General features: G+C 44.8%; 1 protein-coding gene across 4 annotated transcripts in view; it reads right to left on the reverse strand.

Annotated features, from left to right (window-relative positions):
* Positions 1–24,251, reverse strand: part of LOC142585927 (MFS-type transporter SLC18B1-like) — a 96,610-nt gene that overhangs the window by 19,728 nt on the left and 52,631 nt on the right. For 3 of the 4 annotated variants that reach the window (XR_012829151.1, XM_075697030.1, XM_075697031.1), the window contains 8 exons: positions 19,018–19,325; positions 14,427–14,522; positions 11,057–11,130; positions 9,088–9,235; positions 7,102–7,170; positions 6,334–6,430; positions 5,103–5,263; positions 697–795 (listed from right to left, as the gene is read on the reverse strand). Coding sequence is in view for 3 of the 4 variants with exons in the window: in XM_075697030.1 (XP_075553145.1) it covers positions 697–795; positions 5,103–5,263; positions 6,334–6,430; positions 7,102–7,170; positions 9,088–9,235; positions 11,057–11,130; positions 14,427–14,522; positions 19,018–19,269 (996 nt within the window). In the remaining variant the exon portion in view is untranslated. The remainder of the gene's footprint in view (positions 1–696; positions 796–5,102; positions 5,264–6,333; positions 6,431–7,101; positions 7,171–9,087; positions 9,236–11,056; positions 11,131–14,426; positions 14,523–19,017; positions 19,326–24,251) is intronic. The other variant, XM_075697032.1, reaches the window with a different exon arrangement.

A 24,251-nucleotide genomic window follows, 5' to 3' on the forward strand; every position in this document is an offset into this window, starting at 1 on the left:
AGGAACCTGCAAAGCGCCGGTTAGTTTTTGCACTGCCAGTCCGAAACGGGACTCAAAGATACCAATATTGGAGCAAGCGGACATGTTCTGCTACAGCTGCACACTTGACTTTGAAAAACAACCTAATGTTATCCCTTTACATTATGAAAATAGTTTGAGATGGCCGTGAACATTTTCTTTTATGTAAACAGTAGGGGTCCTGGCATACTAACTTATTAGACGTGCCCGAGAATAAATAGAATACCAGATAATTGAATGTCCAGGCTTACATTGTGACGACATAGTTTTAAATCCAATTGTTTCGTTGCTTTAACATTTCGCGCAGCGGGAACCTCAATTACTGTTACGGTTTCACACTATATACGAGCAAATAAATTCAACTCTGTGCGAGACAGAAATGAGCTGAAAACGCACCTAGTGGCATGAAACGAATGCCCTGTGGACTTCTTTTGAGAGCAAGGTTCGTCTGCTCCGCACTAATCAATCTGATAAGGTCGTGGTACATAATATGCTCGTTACTTATTGTGACAGTGGAAAGAGCCTCGTTTCGTGGGAGCCTTCACTATCACATTAGCAGTACTGAATGTTTTTATTTATTTCTGGACTAGTATATTCAAACAACCTTGTGATGTTGTTTGCGAACGCGTTTTCTAAGTAAGCGAATTATAAGGTCTACAGAGAGTACTTTTTTCTCACCTTGAACTTGGCGAAGAGACCTCCAAGTAAAGAACCAATGGAGTATCCAACGAACTGGACTGTGAATACAGTTCCTACTTCTGTGCTTGACATCTTAAACTGCAAAGCGAAAGATTATTCTCCACCTTAGGCTAGTGAGCGAAAACTATGACAATTGAAATATTACATCACTGGCTGTGTATCACACTAATACCTCTTGCTAAACAAACATTGCGCGTCCTCGCACATTAGTAGCAGCCTACTGTGATGTCGCCTGTATAATTTTTTTTGCTGCAGGGCGATCTTTATTGTTGGCCCTTGACCCCTAAGAAAGACGCGTTTAATGATATATGTATACTTAAATTCACTGGCACAAGAAAAAAGTACGTACAGTAAATCACAAATGTTTACGGACCATGGGATCGAAAAAAAAAAACGTTAAATTTCCGAGCAGCCTGTAAATGTAGCCAGTAAAACAGTACATCACAATGTTGTTCGCATATGCTACTAGAGGCTGGAAATGCAAATACCAGGATACGTTGCGAGCATGCGGAGATAATCAGCTTCTTCTCAGATCCCACAGTCCGCAACATTTTATGGTCGACTGTTCATTCAAACCATTACGTTACGGTTTATTTGTCTGTGTGCGACGATTATTAACGTGACGATACTGCCGACGCAACAGCGCAAATATTCTATCGTTGTCTTCGCATAACAGAAACTTATAGTAACTATAGAATTTGTTCTCATGTGTAGGAAACCTGCACGAAGCTTCTCACCGTGATATCAGTGCCAGAACACATTGTCCGGCGGGCGGAGGACGCAAAATTAAAGGCATGCATGCCATGTGCCATTACCCGCTGTGGTTGCCTAGTGACTATGGTGTTGGGCTGCTAAGCACGAGGTCGCGGGATCAAATCACGGCCTCGGCGGCCGCATTTTGAAGGGGTTCGAAATGCGAAAACACCAGTGTGCTTAGACTTAGGTGCATGTTAAATAACCCCGGATGGTCTAAATTATACTGGAGCCCCTCACTACAGCGTGCCTCATAATCAAATCGTGGTTTAGGGCACGTAAAACCCCATAATTTAGTGAATTAATTTGCCATGACGGTATCCTGGTACAATACTGTCCGTTTATGCAAGTATATATGCAAATGCACGTGACCCACTCAAGTGGTTGACGTCAGCAACTCCGGTGAGAAAGGATGTTGATTTATTTGTATTCTCTTTGAAAGTGGGCGGCGACAAATAGTCGCCTAGCCTGCTTGAGTTAATCGGGTATGCTATACATGCTTTTCATTCTAGCCATTCTGTATACATCTCCTTAATGTTCTTTTCTCTTTATTAATAGTTCTCTATTTACCTTGTACCGCTGCCTATGCCTCTAACGGATCCGGTCGTATCAATCTCTTCCCCACGTTTTTTCCCACCAATACTTTAAACGTCTCTTTGTTTATCTCACTGCTGACCGGTTGATGCTTCCGTCCATTTTAAATTCAAGCGCTTGTGGGAAGTGCACGTTAGCTACGGTCCTCAATGGGTGAATTCCTTCGCATTCTATTAGGATGTTCTGAGTGGTCTCCAGATTTTTCCCTGCAGCAGGCGCATGCCTTGTCTTCTTGCGAACGTTTGCTCCAGTATGTTTTTGTTCTCAGGCAAACAGCTCGGGTTTCAAGTAGCAAGGCACTGTCCTTTGTGTTATCGTATAGATCTTCCCTTTTAATTTCCTTCTTCTCATTCTTGTAAATGTCCATGGTATTCTTTGTTTCCATTCTTTACATCCAATTGACTGTCTCTGTTTCTCTCATTTTCTTTTTCATGACTCCTGGTTGTCTATTTAGATTGCCAGTTATTCCATACTTGGCTGCGAACTTTCTTGGTCTCTTCGTCAATTCTGTGTCCACACTTTTCAGGTACAAATGTGTATTTTAGCCATCCCAATTAGTCTGATCCATGTTCCCGAGTCTGTCATCGAAATTACTTTTGCTCTGCGCTTCTCTGACTCCGGTGTATAGCAAATACAGTAAGATTGTGAAACACTCGCAGCGCCACCTGGCGAGTGCAAGTTTCAAGCATCTCGCTTCACTACAAGGTACCCTTACAACTCTTTTTTTTTCCTCGCTGCACACGTTTTCTCAAACACCTGGACTAGAAGGTGCTTCTCTACCACTCTTTCCTCGACTGCGTCTGATTGGGGGCAGCTGTAGTTGACCATATCATGCTCAACACGTACGTTGTACTCATGTGACCGGTATTAACGCCACTCGATTGCACTTCAGAAAACGCAAGTATAGGCGGTTCGTGCGATGACGGGTTGCTTCAGAAGCAATTTTTTGCTGCACTGATTCCGAGCAAACTGTAAAATATAGTAATGAGCCGCCATATTGGAGAACTGAAGCGCCGTGACCGTTTCACTCAAAGTACTGCACTGTCCACAGTGGCTTTGAGGTGGACCTTCAAGGACGACGCGGATCTGTGAATATAGCCCTTCCCAACAGTTCGTGGTCACTTTCGCACAGTTCTTTCTTATGTCACGCCACGTAGTATGGCATATTTCTAACCGACTAAGTGGTGCCAGTGAGGACGACTTTTTTCTGTGTGATGAAACAATAAATCACGACATAAAACCTGCACATGTAATGCCGGTTCATAGGTATCTCCAAAGCACGTGGACCTCTTAATAAATAATGGGCATGACATTCAACACATCTACGATTTCTTATATCTGGTACACCACTGAACCGATATAGGTTTTTGCTACCGGAGGTTCCGGCTTAGAAATTATACACATCCCCCGAATAATTTCGCGCCAATATTTTTACAATTGCGTCTTAGGAAATAAAAGTTCCTGCAGCCACGATCCTAGTTGAGTGTGACGTGATGGGAAGCATTGTTGTTTGGTTAGAAAGGTTCTCACAAATCGTGTAAATTTTCTGGGGAGAAACGGCAACCGCAGTTGCAACGTGCGTGCCAACTAGTGGTATATGCAGCGGGAATCACGCAGTCATTCTCGAAGATGGGATATTTTACTACAGTGAAGAAATAAAGATGATTATGTAGTACTATGACATATATATATATATATATATATATATATATATATATATATATATATATATATATATATATATATGCTAAATTGCTATATGCTAGATATGCTATATGTTAGATTGGGCATTCAGTTCTTCGATGTCTATTGGCTCAGAGGTTTCACTGATTTGTAGCTTTCACGTTCGGCGATTCGTTTTCGTTCCAGCAGGCCAGCGCGAGCTTCAAGCGTCTGAGCCGCATAACGACGGCGAGCAGCCTCGGCGTGGTTACGATTACGTTCCTCGAACTTGCCTCAGGTGCGATGCCTCTTACGGCGAGGAAGTTTGGCGGGAAACAGTCCTTGGAGTGACGTGGAGACTACGCAGCTCCCAGGGAGCACTGAAGCGAGAAGAGCGATCCTCTCTTTTATAGAGAGTGCTGACGTCACTCACACGTGCTTAGAGGCGTTGGCTTAGGGCGCCTAGCGTCAATCGTCACTTACACTGCTAGGCATCCGTAGGGCTAACACCAACGTAGACTATCGCCACTGGCGAATGAAACCCGGCGCACTCCAGCGGGAAGCCCAGAGCGAACGCGTCAAGCGATAAATGATTGCAGACTGTTTCGCCGCCACTTCGGGCTCCATATAGGCGTTTGATAACACTAGCTGCTTCGCGAATACGGTCAGACAGATGGCAGGAAAAGCGGGCTAGATTCGAAAGAATGATTTGCATTAACATCATTACTTTTTCCTGGTTTTCTGAACGCGAGTGCACAGTACGTGCACGCGTCCACAGGCGCTCACGTGAAAGAGTATACAAAATGGTGAAAGAAGGTGCCGCAGTTACAGGGTCCTCATTATCGGAAACTATATCCAGGATACGCGTGCCTTCGCCTACCGCCATGTGTCTGCTCCCTTCCTCCTTTGTCGGCTGGAGGAGGCCTCTCCCCGCAGGCCGCGACGGTCCTTTCACCATCCATCACTTTTACGTGGGGTCAATGATATGGAAACAATGTTCAGTGCACGAAGTGTTCCGCTCCTGCGTCTGCAACGGATGCTCGCCATCTACGTTGAACGTGCCTTGGGACAAAGACAGCCTACGAAAATGTGCTTAGGGATGTGAAGTTAAGACGCAACCAGTCTGAAGACTATGAACGATGGCTCATAGCCAATATACCCCATAAAAGGCTGTTGGAGTACCTGCATGAAACTGGTATCCATCTTTCTATGCAATTTAACTGCTACATTATGCCCCGTGGCGACCCAGGCGAAAAAAGAAAAGGTGCAGGGTGGCATAAAATTGCAGGGTGGCACAGCGCTGTAATGTTTCTAAAATTTGTGACTTCAATCTATTTTTAATGGCATCATTATGTGACCATCTGTGCTGGGCTTACCTGGCGTAGATGTGGTTCCAATGTTGGTTCGTTGAAGCTGGTCATAGCCCAACTTATTGTGACGGTAAAAAGGTTAACTATAAATATGAAATCGAAAATGAGGTGCCAGTATTTCTTCTCCGCACCTTGTTGTCGAAGCACCCTATCATTTGTTGGGCTGTCTGCAGATCAAGAGAGAACAACTTTCACCACAGTGCAACCTCCATAAAAGACGAAAACGTTCAAGCACTACGTTATTTCGAAAGCGTCTGACGGAAGAAAGAGGGGTTTTCGTACCTCTGTTTTTGAATACAAGTATTATATTGTTACGTAATGAGTTGTGCCAGAACCTACCGAGCATCTCCAACAAATGCTACTGGAACGAATATTTACATAATGCATTTGCAGATAAAATGCGTACCTTTCTGAGATTGCAGTCAGGGCTGCTATTAGCACAAGCGTAAGAACAATGTCGAAATCGCTCTTCTGTAGTGGGTTGTGCCGAGTGTCGAGGTAACCAGATGCTGGACACAAAAGACGATGAAGTGACGTCGATATCTTCATTGCGCCTGTACTCATGGCAGCCCTGAATGCAATCTGGCAGTAGCACGCGTTGTATCTGTAGATACATTTTGTAAATATTCATCTCCGTAACATTTGTGGACGTGCTCGGTACACTGGACTGAACCAACAACGTAACGAGATGTAGCGTGTCTCTCAGAAAAGTGTAAAGCCTCATATAATTCGCCGTTTGGAATATTGTCTGCGTTTCTCGAGGCACCTTTGCTCCGCTCAAAGAACTAGCGTGCTGAGCAAGCGGTGTTGATGATGGTATGGTGATACTTCTACTCCGTTTGCAATAAGATAGTAGCGCCATGCCACAAAGCTCGTTCTTTTTACCATTCTGGTGTATCTTAATCTTCAAATGCGCGCACATCGAGTGCCACCTAGACCAATCTCTTCCATTGCTCAACTAACAGGTCATGGCATGGATAGCTCACTTCGGTGGTCGCGCCCAGCATCGCATGCAGAACATGTAGTGGATGCCACGTCAATTACACTGAAGCAGGACAGCGATGACCACTAATCAAAGCTGGCTTTCTATATATAGCTACAACATAAGAACGTTAGATTTAGCGAGGACATGTCACCATAATTATCATGTCCTAAACTTAGCTACTCTATAGCAAGTGTAAAATAAAATAATCAGCCCACGAGGAAACACGATTGCGAGTTTCATGAATTGTTTTACCATGTTTGGAGTTCCTGGGATTTATAAGTGCCATGAATGGCAATGACAGAAGTAGAACACCTCCAATGACGAAGAAAGGGAGAGGAAACGCCCAAAGCTGTCAGGATTAACAAAAAGAACAAGAATAAGAGGGAAGAGTCAGCAGTTGCATTCATCGAATGTTCTTAGCTCGGTAGGTAAAGGTAATTTTTACCAAGTGTGTTTTTATGACAAGCGAACGCATAAGACCGCAAACCTATTATCCTTTCAAAGAAACCCCCTGTCTGAGCTCAGAAACTTTCGGCAAAAGGTGGATTGGTATAACCCGGCATAGTGTGAGCAGAAAGTCAATTTCGGATTCCCCAGAATTCTCAAAGCTCACCGCTCGGAGAGATAGCACTTTGAATAGTTTCTTAACGCCTTCACTGCATATTTATTTAAACAGCAGGTACATTTATAACGGGACATGCACACATCACCTTCAGTATCGTGACAGTATGTATAAAAAAGACAGCTCGAAAGTTTATATTCACTATGAGAGTGTTAGAAAGAGTAAGCGGACGCGTTGTTCATCGTTACTTCTTTTTGGAAAATTATTAGGCTGATTCTTGTGCGATAATACTTCTACTCCTTTTCAAGATACACAAAATTCGCAATAAGTTAAGTAAACAATCCCGCTTAACATCTTGCTTGCAGGTGGTTACGCTCCCGACTTTTCCTCGCCATACCTTGAGCTGCTCATTGCTCAGCCTTTGATCAATGCTTAGGCGTCTCTGTGGTAATACTTACGTCTATGAGAGCCCCGCCGACGGACGATCCAACCAATGTGCCCGCTCCCCAGAGGCACTCCATCAGGCCCTGAAATTATAACGAGCTGAAAAAGGCTTCTGATCTTACTATCGCGGATTTCTTGAGGCTGCTCACTAGCGTCGATCCTTTCGGTGCTCACAACGACTTGACCGATACTATGTTCGATCACCGAATGCATACTTCAAGAGCGATGCACGAAAAAAGATAACAAAATTAAACGTGATCCTAACACTTCCGTGTAGCTGAACTTTGTTATCCACTGTGTTACTTCATTCTGTCACCTTTATACGATGAAGAGTGCCATGTCTCGTGTCTCGTTGCCATCTTTGCATTCGTGCGAATAAAATAAAAAGAAATTGGTATAAGAGCGTGCAGTTTGCCGAATTGTGCTTAGACAGGCGGCTACCAGTAAATTCCGCAATTAATGCGGCTATCATTCTTTGGAACGTTCACTCAGTTTGCGGTATGTACCTATAACCTCTTTCACATACCAAGCGACCCAGCGTACCTAGCTTGGGTCACCAGGTATGTGCCCGAATAGACCACTTGCTGCTGGCTGCTGCGTGGCCTAGTAGACGCCTTGGGTCATTCGGTATGTGCCCGGAAAGACAACTTAGGCACTGCGTATGCGACATTTGTAAGTGCCCATTCTTGGCCAATCCCTCAGAATGAAGAGAGACAGCGAAAGGGTGGAAGTGACCGTGCAACTTGGCACAGTGGGGTACGCGGCCTTAACTATATTTAAGCGATAGCGACCCATCCAGAACAGACACCACATTGCCGAGCACGACCACTCGATAGAGAGCCACTGTAACGAAGTTGCAGACGGGACACTATGGATAATGGGCGTTGCTGCGAAGTTTCAACAGGGGCGCAGTGATTACATAAATATATGCTATAACGGGGTATCATTCGGCGTTCTGGTTGGCAGCGCGTGTGCCCCTTCGTGTGTCTGCTGATGTGCTCATAAAGTTTCGCGATTCATGGATGGCTGGGGGTTATGGCATGGGAATAAAATAATCATCATAATATTTATCATTACATATAGAACATATCATCCCTAATTACACATAAATCATCGAATGCTAATCGCACTGGTATCGCCGGTAATCTCCAAAGGATGGAGGCGCCGCCAAATTTTGCTGCCGCCACTGCCTAACGCGCATCAGAGATCGCACGCTTTCGTTATTCCCGGCTTCTCTTCTTTCCATCCCTTCCCGCAACTCCCACACAAGAAAGAAAACAATAAAATCGTGGATGTTCATCAATAATGATTGTACTACCATCTTCTAGATGAAATAGTAATTTCGCTGAAGTGTCAAACGTTGTCACTTGAATTCGGAATTGAATCTATTTGTCAAGAAATTACATTGTTGTGAACCAACAATGTTAGTGTCACAGAAGTTCTAGCTCTACAACAGTGTCAGGCTACAACAGGAGCAGTATTCGTGACCGTGCGCACGAGCGATGAGTATGCTAGAGATGCCTACTATTATTTGATCTGAATGACTTATATTGCTACCCGGTACGTTAGCAGTTGAAAGGAGATCGCGGGCCATCTGTTATAAAACTGTCCCTGAATAATGTAGGGAGACTATCGTTTTTCGCGTTCTAAAGACATTTACACCACTACCACTATCTGAGGTCATATTTTAACAATGACCGTGTCGCTCATAAGCTCACGAAGTACAGAAATTATTATTGTGCTTACTTGGCTTGCCGGGTATATGTTATTTCCCATTGCCAGTGCCTTCCTTCTTCCGATCGCTTTCCAGTTCCTTTTACCACAGTATAGGGCAGCAAAATATACTATACAGTTAACCTCCCTAGCATGCCTCTCTTTTAGAAGTGAAAGTTGATTCGAACAACGCGCTTATCTATCGTGATTGACTGGTGTAGGCCAATAGATAATGTGACGGAATTTCAACCTATCTTTCACCGGCTAGGAAAGAAAAGAATACTCACTATGAGCATACCGCCGTCGTCTTGAAATCTTGAGGTAAGTAGAGTGTACAAGCAAACGCTGTAGACTGTGTTACAACAGCCGCCGAAAGCTGCCATCAGCAGGGAGACGCCGAACAGTAGGTTGCCACCCTTTACCCAGTAGAGAAAGCTGCGTGGAAAATTTCCTGTAACCACGCAGTGCTTGCTAATTCAGCGTGCTTGCGAAAACGGAGCACACATGAACTCACTTAAACTTTAGGGTAGTACTTCAAAGGGAGAGAGACGAAGCAAGCTCCCTGAACATTCCCGTGCCACAACAAGCAGTTCGTTGGTGCTTTGAGAACAGCGAACAGAGATTGAGGACATCTACTGACATGACGCAACACCCGGCAGGCACTCTTACTCGCAAGCGATGGGTATTACTGGAGACTTCACGCGTACCATCGTAGATGTATTATTTTGTATTACACGTTACAAAGATGCCATAAGAAGTCAACAAACAAAGACACCAAGGACAACATAAGGGAAATTACTTGTACTTACTGATTGAATTAAAGAAATCATAAATTAATGGCAATGAAAGTGGATGAAAAAACTTGCCGCAGGTGGGGAACGATCCCACATCTTCGCATTACGCGTGCGATGCTCTTTGTCTTCGTTTGTTGGCTTCTTATGATATGATTATTAAAAATCGGGCCCCTCGCTTAACCCTCTTTCTTCTCGTACGTTAAGAAGATGTCACTCAGTGTTGTAAAATACCAGATATTATGGTTAATATTATGGTTATGGTTAATAGAGATTGCGCTTTCATATACCAAAATGCGTTGTAGCTCGTCCACCTTCCAGTCTTAGCGTATCACGGTCTTAGTTACAGCGATCTATTACGATTGACGTTTAGCATTGCTTACCCGGCATCCCTTCTCGACGATTAATGCTTCACCAGCAAGCGTTCAGTTATGAAAGGCCTTTCACTCTATATCGTCGTTTTCTCATGAGTAGGGAGCTGGCTACTAAAGCAGCGTAACCAAAGCTGGCGGGTGAGGCAAGCGCCCGCCTGGACGAGACCCATCATAGACGATGACAAGCAAACAAAGGCACTCACGTCGAGGCAAGCACAGCCACTGTCCTTCGTGGAAGCAACAACTACAGTGAAATCCATTCTACCAGAGCCCGACCCTGACAAAAGGACCGTCACGAATGGCCTACTAGATTAAAGGGGCCAACATCGCGGACTTCCTTGGGAACCACTTCAACATCCAAGTTGCCAGCTTGCCACGTCGTTGTCTTGTATGCGGGGGCGAGCGTGCAACATTGGAGGCGGAGCCCGGCGGGACAATGCGACGTCAGGGGCGGGATTTTGCAAACGGTTCATCGATTGTGGTTGGCCGAGAAGAGGGACAGTGAATTTCCCCGACAGGAGAAAGGGGAAAAAGAAGTGCACATAGAATGGATCTTGAGTGCTGTGGGAGTGTGCTGTGACTCATACGAGTGCTCCTGTCCATGCTGGTTTGTAGTAATCGAACTCGTGCTAGTACATGTAAACTCTCATCACGTAAATTTGTAAATAAACCCTTTGCTCATCTCTTGGACGTCACCCCGGACCTCTCGATTGCCCGGCAATTGGTACATCCCCAGTCACAGAAGCTCAATCACCACTGGTACACCCGAAAAGCAACAGATTGTAGCTTATGCATGAATTTTATTATTACCATACAACAAAACCCGCGCGTTCTCCACCTTGCCATCACTCTCACAAGTTACTGCTGCGTGTTGTGCGGAAAGACCAGCTGATATTCAGCCGACTGCATAGTAGCACATAATTCCTTAAATTGGGACCTCTCAATTATTAACCCACTCCCCAGCCACGACGCAACACGCGACTTTTACTGAAGGCACCCTTATCTTGCGTGTATTGCCTTCCCCTTTCTATCTTTATGATAGCGGTAAGAAATATCAGATAAAAGAAAGGAAAAATAATCGGTTCTCTTACCCGCATATGACAGAGAATAACGCTGTGGTTACTTGTCCACCTAGGTAGCCTGCCTTGGCGGAGACATCTGAGATCTGTTTCCAGAAAAAAAAAAAAAAAAATGCAGCTCCGCCGGAAAGGCGAAGCACCGAATGTGATAGCAAATTAGGGGATACGAAGTAAAAATTGTAGTTTTATCAGCCGTATGAACTTGTAACCATTCGCTTACTAACTAGATTAACAATGATAGAATGCGTAAGCGTGACTCAGCGAGCACGCAGAAAGAAACAGACACAAGGAGACAGCGCTGTCTTTGTGTGTCTGCTTCTTTCTACGTCCTTGTTCAGTCGCGCTTACACATTCTAACATGGATTCAAACCAACTAGCCCGTCAACGTGTTTTAACTAAATTAAGCAGCACGGTGTCACGCGCGCACAGGTAAACATGAACGCACATAGCTCGATGACAGCGGAAACTGTATGTGAAAACGCTGGGGTTAGGAATCGCTGCAGCAGTCGCGAGCAGATTGACCTCCGTGCATCTGTCGCTTCAACGCGTACGAAAAGTCAAAAGCACAGCGCATACGAAGGTATCGGCACTACGCGCACTATGCAAACATCGCGGATCGCTTTGAAGATGGGGCCCGCGCGGGCATCATCATCATCATGAGGAAGGGAGGCTGTAGTTCGCTCGTTCGTCGCACGTCTCGCTTCTCGCGCCAGCAAGAAGCGCCGGCAGCCACGTCAAACGTCAAACCAATCCAACCAATCATAAAAACGATTGCAGCGTTCGCATCTCCAGTGGTTGGCCTTGCGCCCAATATACGGAGCTTTGGCTTTGTGGTTCCGCACATTCCGTCCCAGTTACCACTACGGAAAGACTACGAGTAGGGCGTACTCCTGAGGGAGACGGTGCCTACCGCGAGCATCAGCGAGGAGCGGCAACTTGCACACGAAAAAAAAAAAAGTCACAGGGAGAACCGCAAAAAAAGCACTCCTAAAGCATGCTCACCACGCGAAGCAGGCAAAAGCGAAAATGAGGCGAAAGAATGGCGAAACAAAAGATTTACAATATAGGCTGCTTGCGAAGTTTGACTTGCATGGTGGAACACTTGGTGTTGCTATATCACAGCTTCGCTGTTCGACCATCTTCACAGACTAGAAGGCGCAGTGATTTTTACTTGACCTGGCACTCCTAAAAAAGTTTACATCCTTTGGGGCTTATTTTGTCCCACAGCGACAATCGTCTTCTGTCTTGCCTGCATTTCCTTTATTTATAGCTTTGAGCCTGGTACTTCCAAGTCACGAACAGTATGCGTGTCATCAGCGTGCCATAGCATTCTTGAGAGGAAAGTGGCGAGCGCAGCGTTTTCAAGAAAGGAAACGTAAGCAAGGCGGATGGCGATTATTGTTGCCTGGCAAATATACACTCCAAAGGATGCAACTGTTTCAAGAGTGCATCGAAAGTATGTATTTATGTATGCTTTATTTCCACAAAAACTAAATAGAGCCTTGCGGGGGTAAAGTGCGGTAAAAAGCTGCTCGTGCATCTTGACCAGCCCCATATACCCTTAAACCAAAAAAGAAAAAAATGAGCAACAGAGCCGAAATACAGTTTTCCCAAGTACTTACAAATTCAAGCACTACAACATATCATGCATACGCATCGCAAATCAGACGATGAAGAAAAAAACAACAAAAGCAAGATGTGAGCAAGCAAGCAAAAAAACGCACAAAATCTCACTGCACTTGACAAGCATATAGGCACTATACAACTCACACATGAGAGAAAAAATCAAGCATATCAGGAGGAGAACAAGCGGCAATATCAATTTTATTAACGATAAGATCATTTAAAAACCGAGGTATCCTGGAGCACAGCATTTGTGATCAATAGTTTGTGCGCGATCTTGTTACGTGTCAATACTCTGGCTTTCTTGTACTTTATGGAGTTTCGTGTAGCTTCAAGTTAGCCATAAAAGTAATGTAGTTTATGTGTTTTTTTCTGTTCATTTTCACATGCAAGCACTAAACAATACTTTAAAAGGGCCTGTACTTTCGGTGTCTTTAGTTTATGAAATAAATTAGTTGAAGGGAAATCGTATGCTTTATTACAAATAGCTCGAAGAGCCTTCTTTTGCAGTATGTACAGCCTGTTGATATTTGTTTCAGAAGGGGTAGCCCAGACAAGACAGCAATAATTTAAATGGCTGAGAAAAAGTGAATTATATATCAAGCATTTAATAGAGCGAGGAAGATAGTTCAAGAAATAATAAAATTCTAGTGATTTGTGAAAGCTTACTAGCAAGAAAATCTATATGGCTATGCCAGGTCATAGTATGATAAAAAATACACCTAGCGATTTAACCGAATTTACAAGTTCAATTTTAGAATTGATCACTCGCAAATCTTCCTCTTGAGTAATTTGCGTCTTTATAGCGCAAAACAACACCGCCTTAGTTTTTTGTGAATTAATAGCTAAACCGTTGTCAAATGACTATGTGTATAGTTTATTCAAAACTTTCCACAGTTTTGTACAGCTTATTCGAACTGTACACAGCTGAGAAATACTCGAGAAACTTAACTGCAGCCTAAGATACATACTTAACGGAAGGAGACACATACTTAGGTAGGCAGTTAATCTTCGAGTACCTAACTATGCGAATAGAATTAACAAAGTAACCCCTGGTGCACAGGCTAACTGAGGTCAACACTGTCAGCTTATTGCATGCATTGCATCGACATTTCTAAAGCTTGGTTCATGTTTTTAGGCACTCAATCTTTTGAAGTATAATGTCATTAGTAGAACACCAAGCTATTAATTTATGAGGGTGTCAGGCATTTGTTAATCCCACGGCCATCGTTTCGGTAGCGTAGTGCAATAACGACCGCTTGACGATAGAACCCTGAAAAAAAAAATAAAATAAAACTGAAGTTGTTCAGTTGTTACGTGAATAAGAATCTACGTTGACCTTTAACTATAGCCTAAACGACGTAATCCGCACACGCAATGCTGGACTAGCTGACCATTTAAACAGCGTTTCATTCCATGTTCTGACTAGATCTACTCCGTAACCAGCACGTTCTCTCGTTTTCTTTTGCGAGGATTAAAACAAGAAGAGGCCACCGTCAACGGTCAATTGAACCGTGTGCAACATCAACCATCTTTTAGCGTTGGTTTCTTGTGTGCGTATTTGGGTCTATTGATTCATGATATGGATTCATTTGTGATGCCACTTTCAGACGTGTCGAACCCTTCCTTTTGCTTTGCGACCAGAAAATACGTAGCAATAATGCAGGTACATTGGTGTTTCTCAAATACGTGAATGAATGAATGAATGAATGAATGAATGAATGAATGAATGAATGAATGAATGAACTGCCTCACTCACCAACTTTTCGGCTATCACAGCTCCTGGAAGCATCATAAGTTTCATGGTTGAGAAAAAGAAGCCATATTTCCATGCTGGTATGCCTCTGGAGTCCGCCTGCGAAATGAAACGGACTGTACTACACTCTATAATAGGGTTACACCCTTTGGGTTGTATTTCGTCCCCAAAACATAATCATCATCAGTATTGCCCGCATTTCATATATTACCCGCCGTGGTTGCTCAGTGGCTATGGTGTTGGGCTGCTGAGCACGAGGTCGCGGGATCGAATCCCGGCCACGGCGGCCGCGTTTCGATGGGGGCGAAATGCGAAAACACCCGTGTGCTTAGATTTATGTGCACGTTAAAGAACCCCAGGTGGTCAAAATTTCCGGAGTCCTCCACTACGGCGTGCCTCATAATCAGAAAGTGGTTTTGGCACGTAAAACCCCAAATATTATTATTATTTCCTATATTTAACACTGCGAGCCCGGTACGTCCTATGGTCACGAACGGCTTACGCGTTATCAGCTTGACATAGCACCGTTGACAGGAACGAGCGAGCACCGAGTTTTCAAGAGAAGAAACGCAAGCAAGGCAGATGACGATTATTGTTTGGGGACAAGATAAGCCTCAAAGGGTGTAAACTTTTTTTAGAGTGTACTATTCACGTTCGATCGGCACTTAGTGCATACAAAAGGGTTTCAGTTTCTTGTGCTATACCTGGACTATGAAAGAGGCCGAAGTGGATGGCTCTAGGTAAATTTTAGTCGCTTAATGCTGTTCAGCATGCAGACATCTTTGGACTATGCTTTCATATAAATGCAGTAGCCGCAGCCAGCAATTGAGTCCGCGGTCTTGTGTCGAGAATAGCAATTTCATAGTTGCTTAACCACCGCGACGGGCAGATAAGCGGAGCAAAATAGACAGAAGGGCCGACTTGGAAATTTCTTGCGGTGCCTCTGAGGCCCCCACAACTTTTTAATTTCTCTAGCAGGTTCCTCCCATAACCCTTCATCCATACGGTGTTTTGTCGCGATACTTCAAGTAGTTCGCAAATGGCAAGCTTTTCAATCACCCTTGATAGCATCAAGAGGAACTAGAATACGCGTAAATTTTATACGGTACACCCAGAGCATTCACAACTTTAAAAAATAGCCTGTACGTTTCTCCCAAGACACAATTTATTCCTAACAGTTTTCGTACCAACACACCCAATAGGTTCGCAACGAGTCAATGTTGAAAGCTCGAAAGCGCAATGAACACAGCTGCGGAAATTTCCCGCAATCACCTTAAGCAATGCAAAGCATATTGACACAGTAATAGCAAATTGTCGCCGCAAGTTGTTTTTTCTAAGATGCGTATTAAAATCCACCACATCAACAGTACGTCTATTGGCATACAAAACACTAGTCCGCCCCGTTTTAGAATATGCTATAGTTATATGGGACCCGTTCACTAAAAGCGATATTGGAAAGCTAGAAAGCTTACAGAAAAAAGCAGTTCGATTCATCTACAATACATATGGGCGTAGTTCTATTACTAACCTTTTATCTCGGAGCGGCTTGCCTTCTATAAGTGACGGAAATCGTGCATGTCGTTTAAAATTCTTTTTCCAAATAATAAATGCTCACTACAACATCGACACGTCTCACATTATCACCTATGCAACAGGTTGCGCTACCAGACAGCGACACTCACTAGCTGTAACTCCATTTACAACACGTGTCAACTGCTTCAAGTATTCCTTTTTTCCGAGAACTATAGTAGATTGGAATAAGCTGGCCGATAAAACTGTAACACAGGACTCATTATCACTTTTCGAAACATATCTTTAACTTTTCTTTTGCACTTGCTGAGATTGTCAGTGATAGCACTGTTTTACTGTATGATTGGGAAAGATCGCTGATGTAACGTTGAAGCGCTTGTTTTTGCGCCTGTGTTTTTTGCGCCTGTTTTTTGCGCCTGTTTTTTGCGCTTGTGTGAAGCGCATGTTTGAAGAATTTTTGAGTGCAATGCCCCATTTTTGTATTTATATTGTTTCGTGAACTTACTCGTGTACCACGCTGCTAAGATCTTGTTTAAGATCGCAGTATTTATAAATAAATAAATAAATAAATAAATAAATAAATAAATAAATAAATAAATAAATAAATGACCAATGTTACTCCGTACACCTTAAATTTGTGTATACTTTAATTTTTCCATGTACAGTGTCCCCTAAAATTGCATCGCCCTAGCTTCAGCATTTCGCCCGGTGTATTTTCATCGACATTTGGAGAGGACATTGTCAACCACATCTGTAGTCGCAATATTGTTATGGTGCATTTGGACAGGACCGTGCGCAAGAGAGAGAGACGAAGAGGAAGTGCTAGACTCGCTCCTGGAGCTGTGACCTGTGTGCCAGCCTGCGCGTTTACCACTAATCTTTTACATTTAAATGGTTGTATATACGTTTGTGCATCGGGCTTCCTCTTCGTAAGATTTGGTGGAGTGTGAAAATGGCTGAGGCTGTAATTATGGACAAAATGACAATGATCATTGCTCTTGCTTCGAATGATGGCCAAAAGAAAAGTTGAAAGGCGTGTCCAACCGAACTCAAGTTGGATAGTCAGGCTGCGCAACGTTTAAATAAAGCACGTGGGCTCGCTGCATATAGCTATCGGATGTTCCTATCTACAGACACGGGAAAGAAGAAATCGTTTTCTCGGCAACCACTGCACCAAATTTGATGAGGTTTGTTGCATTTAAAAGAAAAGATAAAATATAGTGACAGTTGGTAGCCAATTTTTTATCTAGGCTGCCATATGTATTGTAAAAATGATTGAAAATAGCGAGTTTTCAGAAAGCGAAAATATGAAGTTTACAACTCTAACTCAGCAGTGAAAAGATAACTCGCAAACTGACCACTAATATGTGAGTAAAGCTTTTGCAAAACCCTTGCAAACAATGTAACAAATTCACGTAAGATGCAAGTTGATAAACCAGATTTGTACGCTGTGGATGCTCTAATGGATGCAGTTTACAGAACTGCGATATCTGTTCTTAGTGCAGGGCTAAGAGCTGGTAAAGTTCGTGTTTCCATTTTTTTTGAACTTACCTATATTTGAAAGCTCCCCTAAAAAATTCGGGCACTAAATGAAAATTCCGCTTCCAATGGTCACTAGAATTTAACATTCTCTCTCAAATGCAACAAACTTAACTGAAATAGGCTCAGTGGTTATTTCAGAAAAGTGTTTCTGCGTTTTACGTGTATTTGAAAGGCGCTGTTACGTCTCAACACGACCAAGGGCATTACTTAGACGTTTACCTCGAGGCAACTCCACCTATTCATTAACGCCTATCCATGAGTCAACGCAGCGTGGACGCCAACTGTTGACGGGTCAACAAAGGACCCCTGAACTAATGATGAATGGGGCCAATGGCGAATTCTACCGCGCAACGGCTTCGACCGTGGACTTCCAGGTTGCTAAATATGCGGAGGCGAGGGTACAACATCGGAGTCGGAGTTCGGCAGAGTGGTGCGGTATCATGGGTGGGATATTGCGATCGATTCGATGATTATGATTAACCGCGATACAGTCCTCAGATTCCCTAGCCTAATCACCTAGAGAAGATGACCATATTACAAGAGGAGACCTTTGGTGCGGTGAGAAGTGCTGACATGATGTGAACTCGGGCGTTTAATATGCACCTAACGTAGAGGGGGCTTCCGTATCTGGAGGGAGTGTACATTATGTAAAATAAATCATTTTCCCTTCATTCCTACTACCGGACGTACTCGTCCATGGGCTTCGTGGATTCCTGGCCCAAACGCCACCTCAAGCTGCATTAGCGGCATCGGAGTTGGGCCTGAGCCGAAACTTCCTCTTAAGATATCGCGGTAAAATCAAATGAATAGCGGAGGCGGAGGAACATGCGATGGCAAAGATTAGGTAAGTCGGTTACCAAAATAACAACATGGGCCATTCAGTTTCACAAAGACCTACTTCAGATTATTGTAACGGACAGCTATAACCGTAGCTGCCCAGTATCTTAACTAAAAGCGTGAGCAGATTTATATATTCAATTACGAAGACAGCGGCGCTAGAGCCCACACATTAACGGCGGTGAGCAATTAGCATATCCGAAGATTTGTGCATTAGCAAGTATGTTCAAAAGCGCCCCTCATATCGATGCATTCCCACCCAGAGAAAAAAAAAAAATATTCACTATAATTGTTGTCTTTCGCTTAGAGTCTGCGGTTTCATGTGCCGAAACCACGATGTGAAGTACGCCTCTGTGGAGGGGGCGGGTGCGACCAGCTGGGGTTCTTTGACGTGCTCCCAATGCACGGGACACTTTTGCATTTCGCCCCCATCAAAATGCGGCCGCCGCGGCGGGGAATTGATTCTGCGATGTAGCCTTTCGCTATCGACGGTATCTGTGCACCATTCTCTACTTTCTGTACACTCTATTCTCGCCGTATTTTCTATGCTTTACTGCTCGCGGACAGTGGCTAACAGCAGCATCGGCCTTTCCGGGCCGTGTTGCTTCACAACGAACAGGCACGCACCGACACTGCGTTTCGAAGCCCTCGCTTCGTCGGTGCAAGAAGGTCTCGGCATACTCACAAGCGGCGGAAAGAAAGGTGCCACGAGCGACATGACGGCAGCCGCCCAGAAGTGCGTGTAAATCACCGGCACGATCCAGGCTCGCTTCCTGAGGCGGGTCCACAGAGAGCGGCGCATGGCGCCGCTGTCGCTGCCTTGAATGAGAGGCTCACCTGCGTCGCCGCTCTCCGACAGCGCAGCGCCGCTTTCGTAGTCCCACCGCATGTCGCTGTTGGTCGACCCGATGGCGTTAACTCCTCCCTCCAGGGACATGGCCACAAGCGGTTGTCAGGCGGGCCGGAGCCCCTGAGGTGGCGACAACGGCGGTTCTGCAGTTGCATAAATAACCTCAGACAAGCTACGCCATGAACTTGTGTCGTAGTATGGTCTGTGCCTCGAGCGAAACAAGATGCGCGCCCTCGTCACATCGACTTCATTGCACATTTTAGTTTGATGTAAAGCCCGTGTTGAGAACTGTGAGTTTGTCTGCAATTCCCCGGCATTGTACTAGCGAAACTAGCCTCGCGGGGCCGATTTGGCGGTTGCGGCGAGAATGGTACTATAGTTAGATATCTCTCGCAACGGCGCTGTGTTGGACAGACAACAGTGCATGATGCGCATCTGACGCACAGGCTGCGCGTATTAGTTAGCAGGAGCATGCTCTTGCTACTGAAAGGACTGCTGGGTACCCAGTCGAATTTGGAGTATCTGAAATCTTTCACGTTCGTTGCGCCAGATCATCCAGCCTACCTGGTCGGTTTGCAAGATCATAGCATTTCAAAGACGCTTAGGAGAGTAACATCGAGGGGGCACTTGACGTCAAGGTCACAGAGAAGGGGTTCAATACTGACAAGGAATCTGTATTTCTATACTGCAAAATGTCAGGACAATTTTTCTCAGCAGAACAATTGTGTAAACGAAACCATTCGTTAATGGTTTATCCTACCACTCGAATGGAAGGGGCTACAGTATTGCAAATGCGCGCAATTTTTTACACTAATTATGTTACATTAATTACGCAGTGCACGGTCTGTATGTAGATGCAATTTTGGATTATGCGAGAACATTTATAGAGTTGACTGAGAGCATTCGCTGTGGACATCGGGAGTCGGTCGTGTAACATCTCACAATATTGAAACAATTTGAAAGCATCGATTGAGACGTACTCAAGATCGTTTGCTAAACGATAGAGCCCCACAACAATTGAACTACGTTAGCTGCATTTTCGTGGAGGTATCGTTATGATATTGCTCTCCCAGAGTAAAAGCGCGCACACGCCCGCGTTCTATTCAGTAATACGCGGAGCAGCAGCTGTTGAGAGCGAGATATTGCAGCTGACAGGAAGCCGCCTAGACAAGTCTCACAGGTGCTTAAGACGCACAATGGAAAAGCGCAAATGGCCTAGCAGCCTCCGAAGACTCAGCCTCGGTGAGATAAAAATATGAGAGAAGAGCCTTTCATCGTCTGAATATAGGCATTACAGTTATAACCTGTCTCTTATACTTGCTTCAAGTGAGAGGCACCGGCATTGTTGGTGAGCTTGCGTATTTCCGTCGCGGTAGCCGGTTCTTGCTAAAACGAATGGCCAAATTCAAATTCAAGTAACCTCGTAGACCAAGTCGGTGCTCATTGCGGCGATGCTCTAAATGTATGTGCCTTCTTACAAACATAATAAAGGGAAGTGCAGAGAAGAAAAAAAAGGTTACAATATCATTCCACTTATTTTTTTGGGCATCGTCTGTGGTCCGAGCACCACACTGTCTACGTTATGACCAGGATCGGCTGATCGCGAGCGCTGTATGAGGAAATAGAATTGAACGAAAAGACTGGTTACACTCTAATTAAATTCTAGCGTCTTCAGTGGGAAACCACGATCTGATTATGAGGCACGCCGTAGTAGGGGACTCGGGATTGATTTTGATCACCTGGGGTTCTCAACGTGTAGCTGAATTTAACTACACGAGCGTTTTCGTATTCGGGCCCATAGAGATGCGGCCGCCGCAGCCGGGATCGAACCCGCGACTTCGAGCTAAGCAGCGCAATGGCATAGCCACTATGCTGCAGCGGCGGGTGAATGTTACAATATTTACATTATATAGTACACGGTGACTGGGTGGGCCGCTATTACGGATGTTCCACCACCACGAGATAAATGGGCCGATACATGAAAATGTCTGAATTTCGTCTTTCTCGCTTCCAACGTACTCCCGTCTTCATTTTACAGCGAAGCTGTATATGACTAGGGTTCCGTGCATTATTGTTCTTCGTGAACAAAAACTATCATCATCATGGCTCATACGCCCGTAAGCATTCATGCTCCCGTAAGTAAGGAAAAAATACAATGGCTCACAGCCCAGTAAGGCAGAGGCTAAATGCACTCAGCAAAGTGACGCGAACAGTGCCCAAATTCTTTCTAATCGCGCATACAAAATACAGAATAGCATGTCGAAAACTGTCATCATCAATAGCTCATACCCCCGTGAGAAATCGGTCATACTCCCGTAAGCAAGCAAAACATGCAATGACTGGCTCATGGCTGCTCACTTTGCGTGAATTAGCTGCAATGACACTACTCCTGCTGTCGTTGTCGGTGATTTCAATGTGGATGTGTCGGTACCTAAAAGGAAGCGGTTTACGCGTTACATGTTGCAGACATATCCCTTGCGGTGCCACACCGATCAGGCCCAAACGACCACCCAGCGACGTACGTGCATTGAGTTGACATCATCAAAGAATGTGATGGCAGTTGCGAGTGAAATAATGACCACCGGTCAAGACAATAAATGAATGTGTGTACCGTTCGTCACGATGACCACCCATCAAGACAATAAATGAGTTCGTACCTTTGTTCGAAATTATGTGTCCCCTCCGTGTCGTGTGCTAAACGGCTTCGCTGTTCAACCGTCTTCACAAAGTGGAATAGCTCATGATTTCTGTTCCTTATACTTTTTACAAAAGAACAAGTACGACAGGAAAAACAATAATGCAGTAACCTTTAAAAAAGAATTCCCACAACGCGATTCGAACCCAAAACCACGCAGTCATGAGAACGGCGCTTTCCCGCGGCGCCATGAAACTTCTTTTCTTTATTGCATGGAATTATGAGTAATGTGAAACCAATATTGTTATATTACATTTCAACATACATGAAAAACAAATGCACACATGGTATGCAGACTAATGAAAGTTCAAAATTCTGGCAAACAAACACAAGCGTCCAGACGCGAAATCAATTCAGGTACGGGATCAAAGGTAGCCACCACACTTGAGCAGTCTCTTCTCGGAAAATAGACCCGAGCCACCTCGCTCGCCATGAAACTTTTGTTTATTCATTGCCTTTGTTTTAAATATGAATACACGAGCGCAGAGTCAACCATTAAAAGGAAGCTAAAAAGCCACGATTTCGGTTATAAAGAGTAGTAAGGCTTTATGGAAGTCATCAAACGCAGATATCCATTCGGGCAGCTCACTTTGTTGCCGGAAGCACTGAAGTTTCTATAAAGTATATTACCTCGCTGACCATGGATGTACGTTTGCGTGTTGTACATCCATGCGGGTTTTCCGCGTACTATGCATGCAGAGCAGTATAATCATATCTCGCCGCACCCACTCGTGTTCAGAACATAATAAAGTTCGAAAGCCATATGCTGCGATAGGCAAGTCTTTTTTGATTGTGCGCTTTAAGTCATCCAACAAGAACCTCGCGTCATGACAATCTAGAAAACAATGGGATCCATTGTTTCAGGCTTTCTATAGGTCAGGTATAGATCAGACAAGGCGCTTGTCCTGTCGTCTTTCTTGTGTCTGTTGTTTTGCGCTAAACAAGGTATTCATGGATTCGCACCAACTAGCCCGCCAACGCATTGGGCCACAGACCTCGCCTGCTGCACTGTCAGTCACTCCAATTAATGTAGAGTATGCCTTTGTGAAGGCAACTCCTAACCAAAGGCGACAGAGAAGCGTAGCTTCACGTCGAGGAAGTCCGAGTGGAGGTCGGAGTTGCAGGGAGGGGTTTAGTCGATGCAGTCGTGTAAGTCGTAAGTTTGGCGAGTTCCACTCAGTCAGTGTGAGACTGCTTGCCAGGTGTCGAAGCTGCCTTGCAGCGTCAGCCCTCGAAAGCGGAATTGGAAAGCTGTGCTCTTCTTGATGTGCTGTGCTAGCAACGTTATCGGCGGAATCATTGCCACTGATTCCACAGTGGCCAGGTACCCATTGAAAAACGACCTCGTGACCTTCTTGGTGGACGTGATGGTAAAGTTTCACGATTTCGTATGTCAATTGGTCATGGCATCCGTGTCGGAGAACTGACTGCGTGCACTGTAATGCCGGTTTTGAATCACAGAACACAGCCCATTTTCTAGGTATTTCAGATTCAATGAATTCCAGATGCTCGACGCAGGGCCGTTAGTTCTGCCGCCGTTGAGGTCGTGACATGCGATGTCTTGAAGCGCAGTGTCATTCCTCGCGTTGGTATAACCACGGCACCACCAGAACTGCACGACGTAGTCGATCCATCGGTATAGATGTGCACGTGGTTGCTGTACTTTTCATGCAAAAAAAGTAAGCTCAGCTGTTTTAGAGCAGGCGCCGGTAGATCTATCTTCTTCTGACTCCTGGAATCATATGTACTTGTGGACGGCGCAAACACCACGGAGGAAACGCTGGCTTGGTCGCAGGTGGGTACCCTGAAGTAAACGACGCACGATGTGCACTGACAATACCGCTAAATGTCGAGCAGGGCCTTGCAGCAGTGAGGATCGCCAAGTGGTGGGAAGGGGTCCTAGCATAATGCCTGAAATGCATACACATTGCCTCAACGATAATGTGCGTCGTGATTGGGTAATACTCCGTAAGTGCAATGGTTTCAGCCGTTGATGCACTGCGTGGTAAGCCAAGGCATATCTTAAGGGCTTGGGCTTGAATACTCTGAATCGTGCGCAGGTTAGTCTTGCAGGTGTTGGACTTTGCAGGCAGGCTGTATCACAAGAATCAAACGAACAACGCCATGTACAACTGTAACATAGCGCGTATAGATACTCCCCAACTTTTTCCTGCAAGGAACCTGAACAGGTGACAGATAGCAGTCAGTCACTTTTTCACGTAATTCACGTGCGGAGTCCAAGATAGGTCTCTGTCAGTTATGACTCCAAAGAACCTGTGACTTCTGCTGTAGGGTACAAGTTGCCCGTTAATAGATACGCCGTAAGCAGATATTCGCTTCCTCGTGAAAGCCAGCATTGCGCACTTCCCGCACG

This window comes from Dermacentor variabilis, chromosome 6 (genome assembly GCF_050947875.1).
Source record: "Dermacentor variabilis isolate Ectoservices chromosome 6, ASM5094787v1, whole genome shotgun sequence".
Taxonomy (NCBI): Eukaryota; Metazoa; Arthropoda; class Arachnida; order Ixodida; family Ixodidae; genus Dermacentor; species Dermacentor variabilis.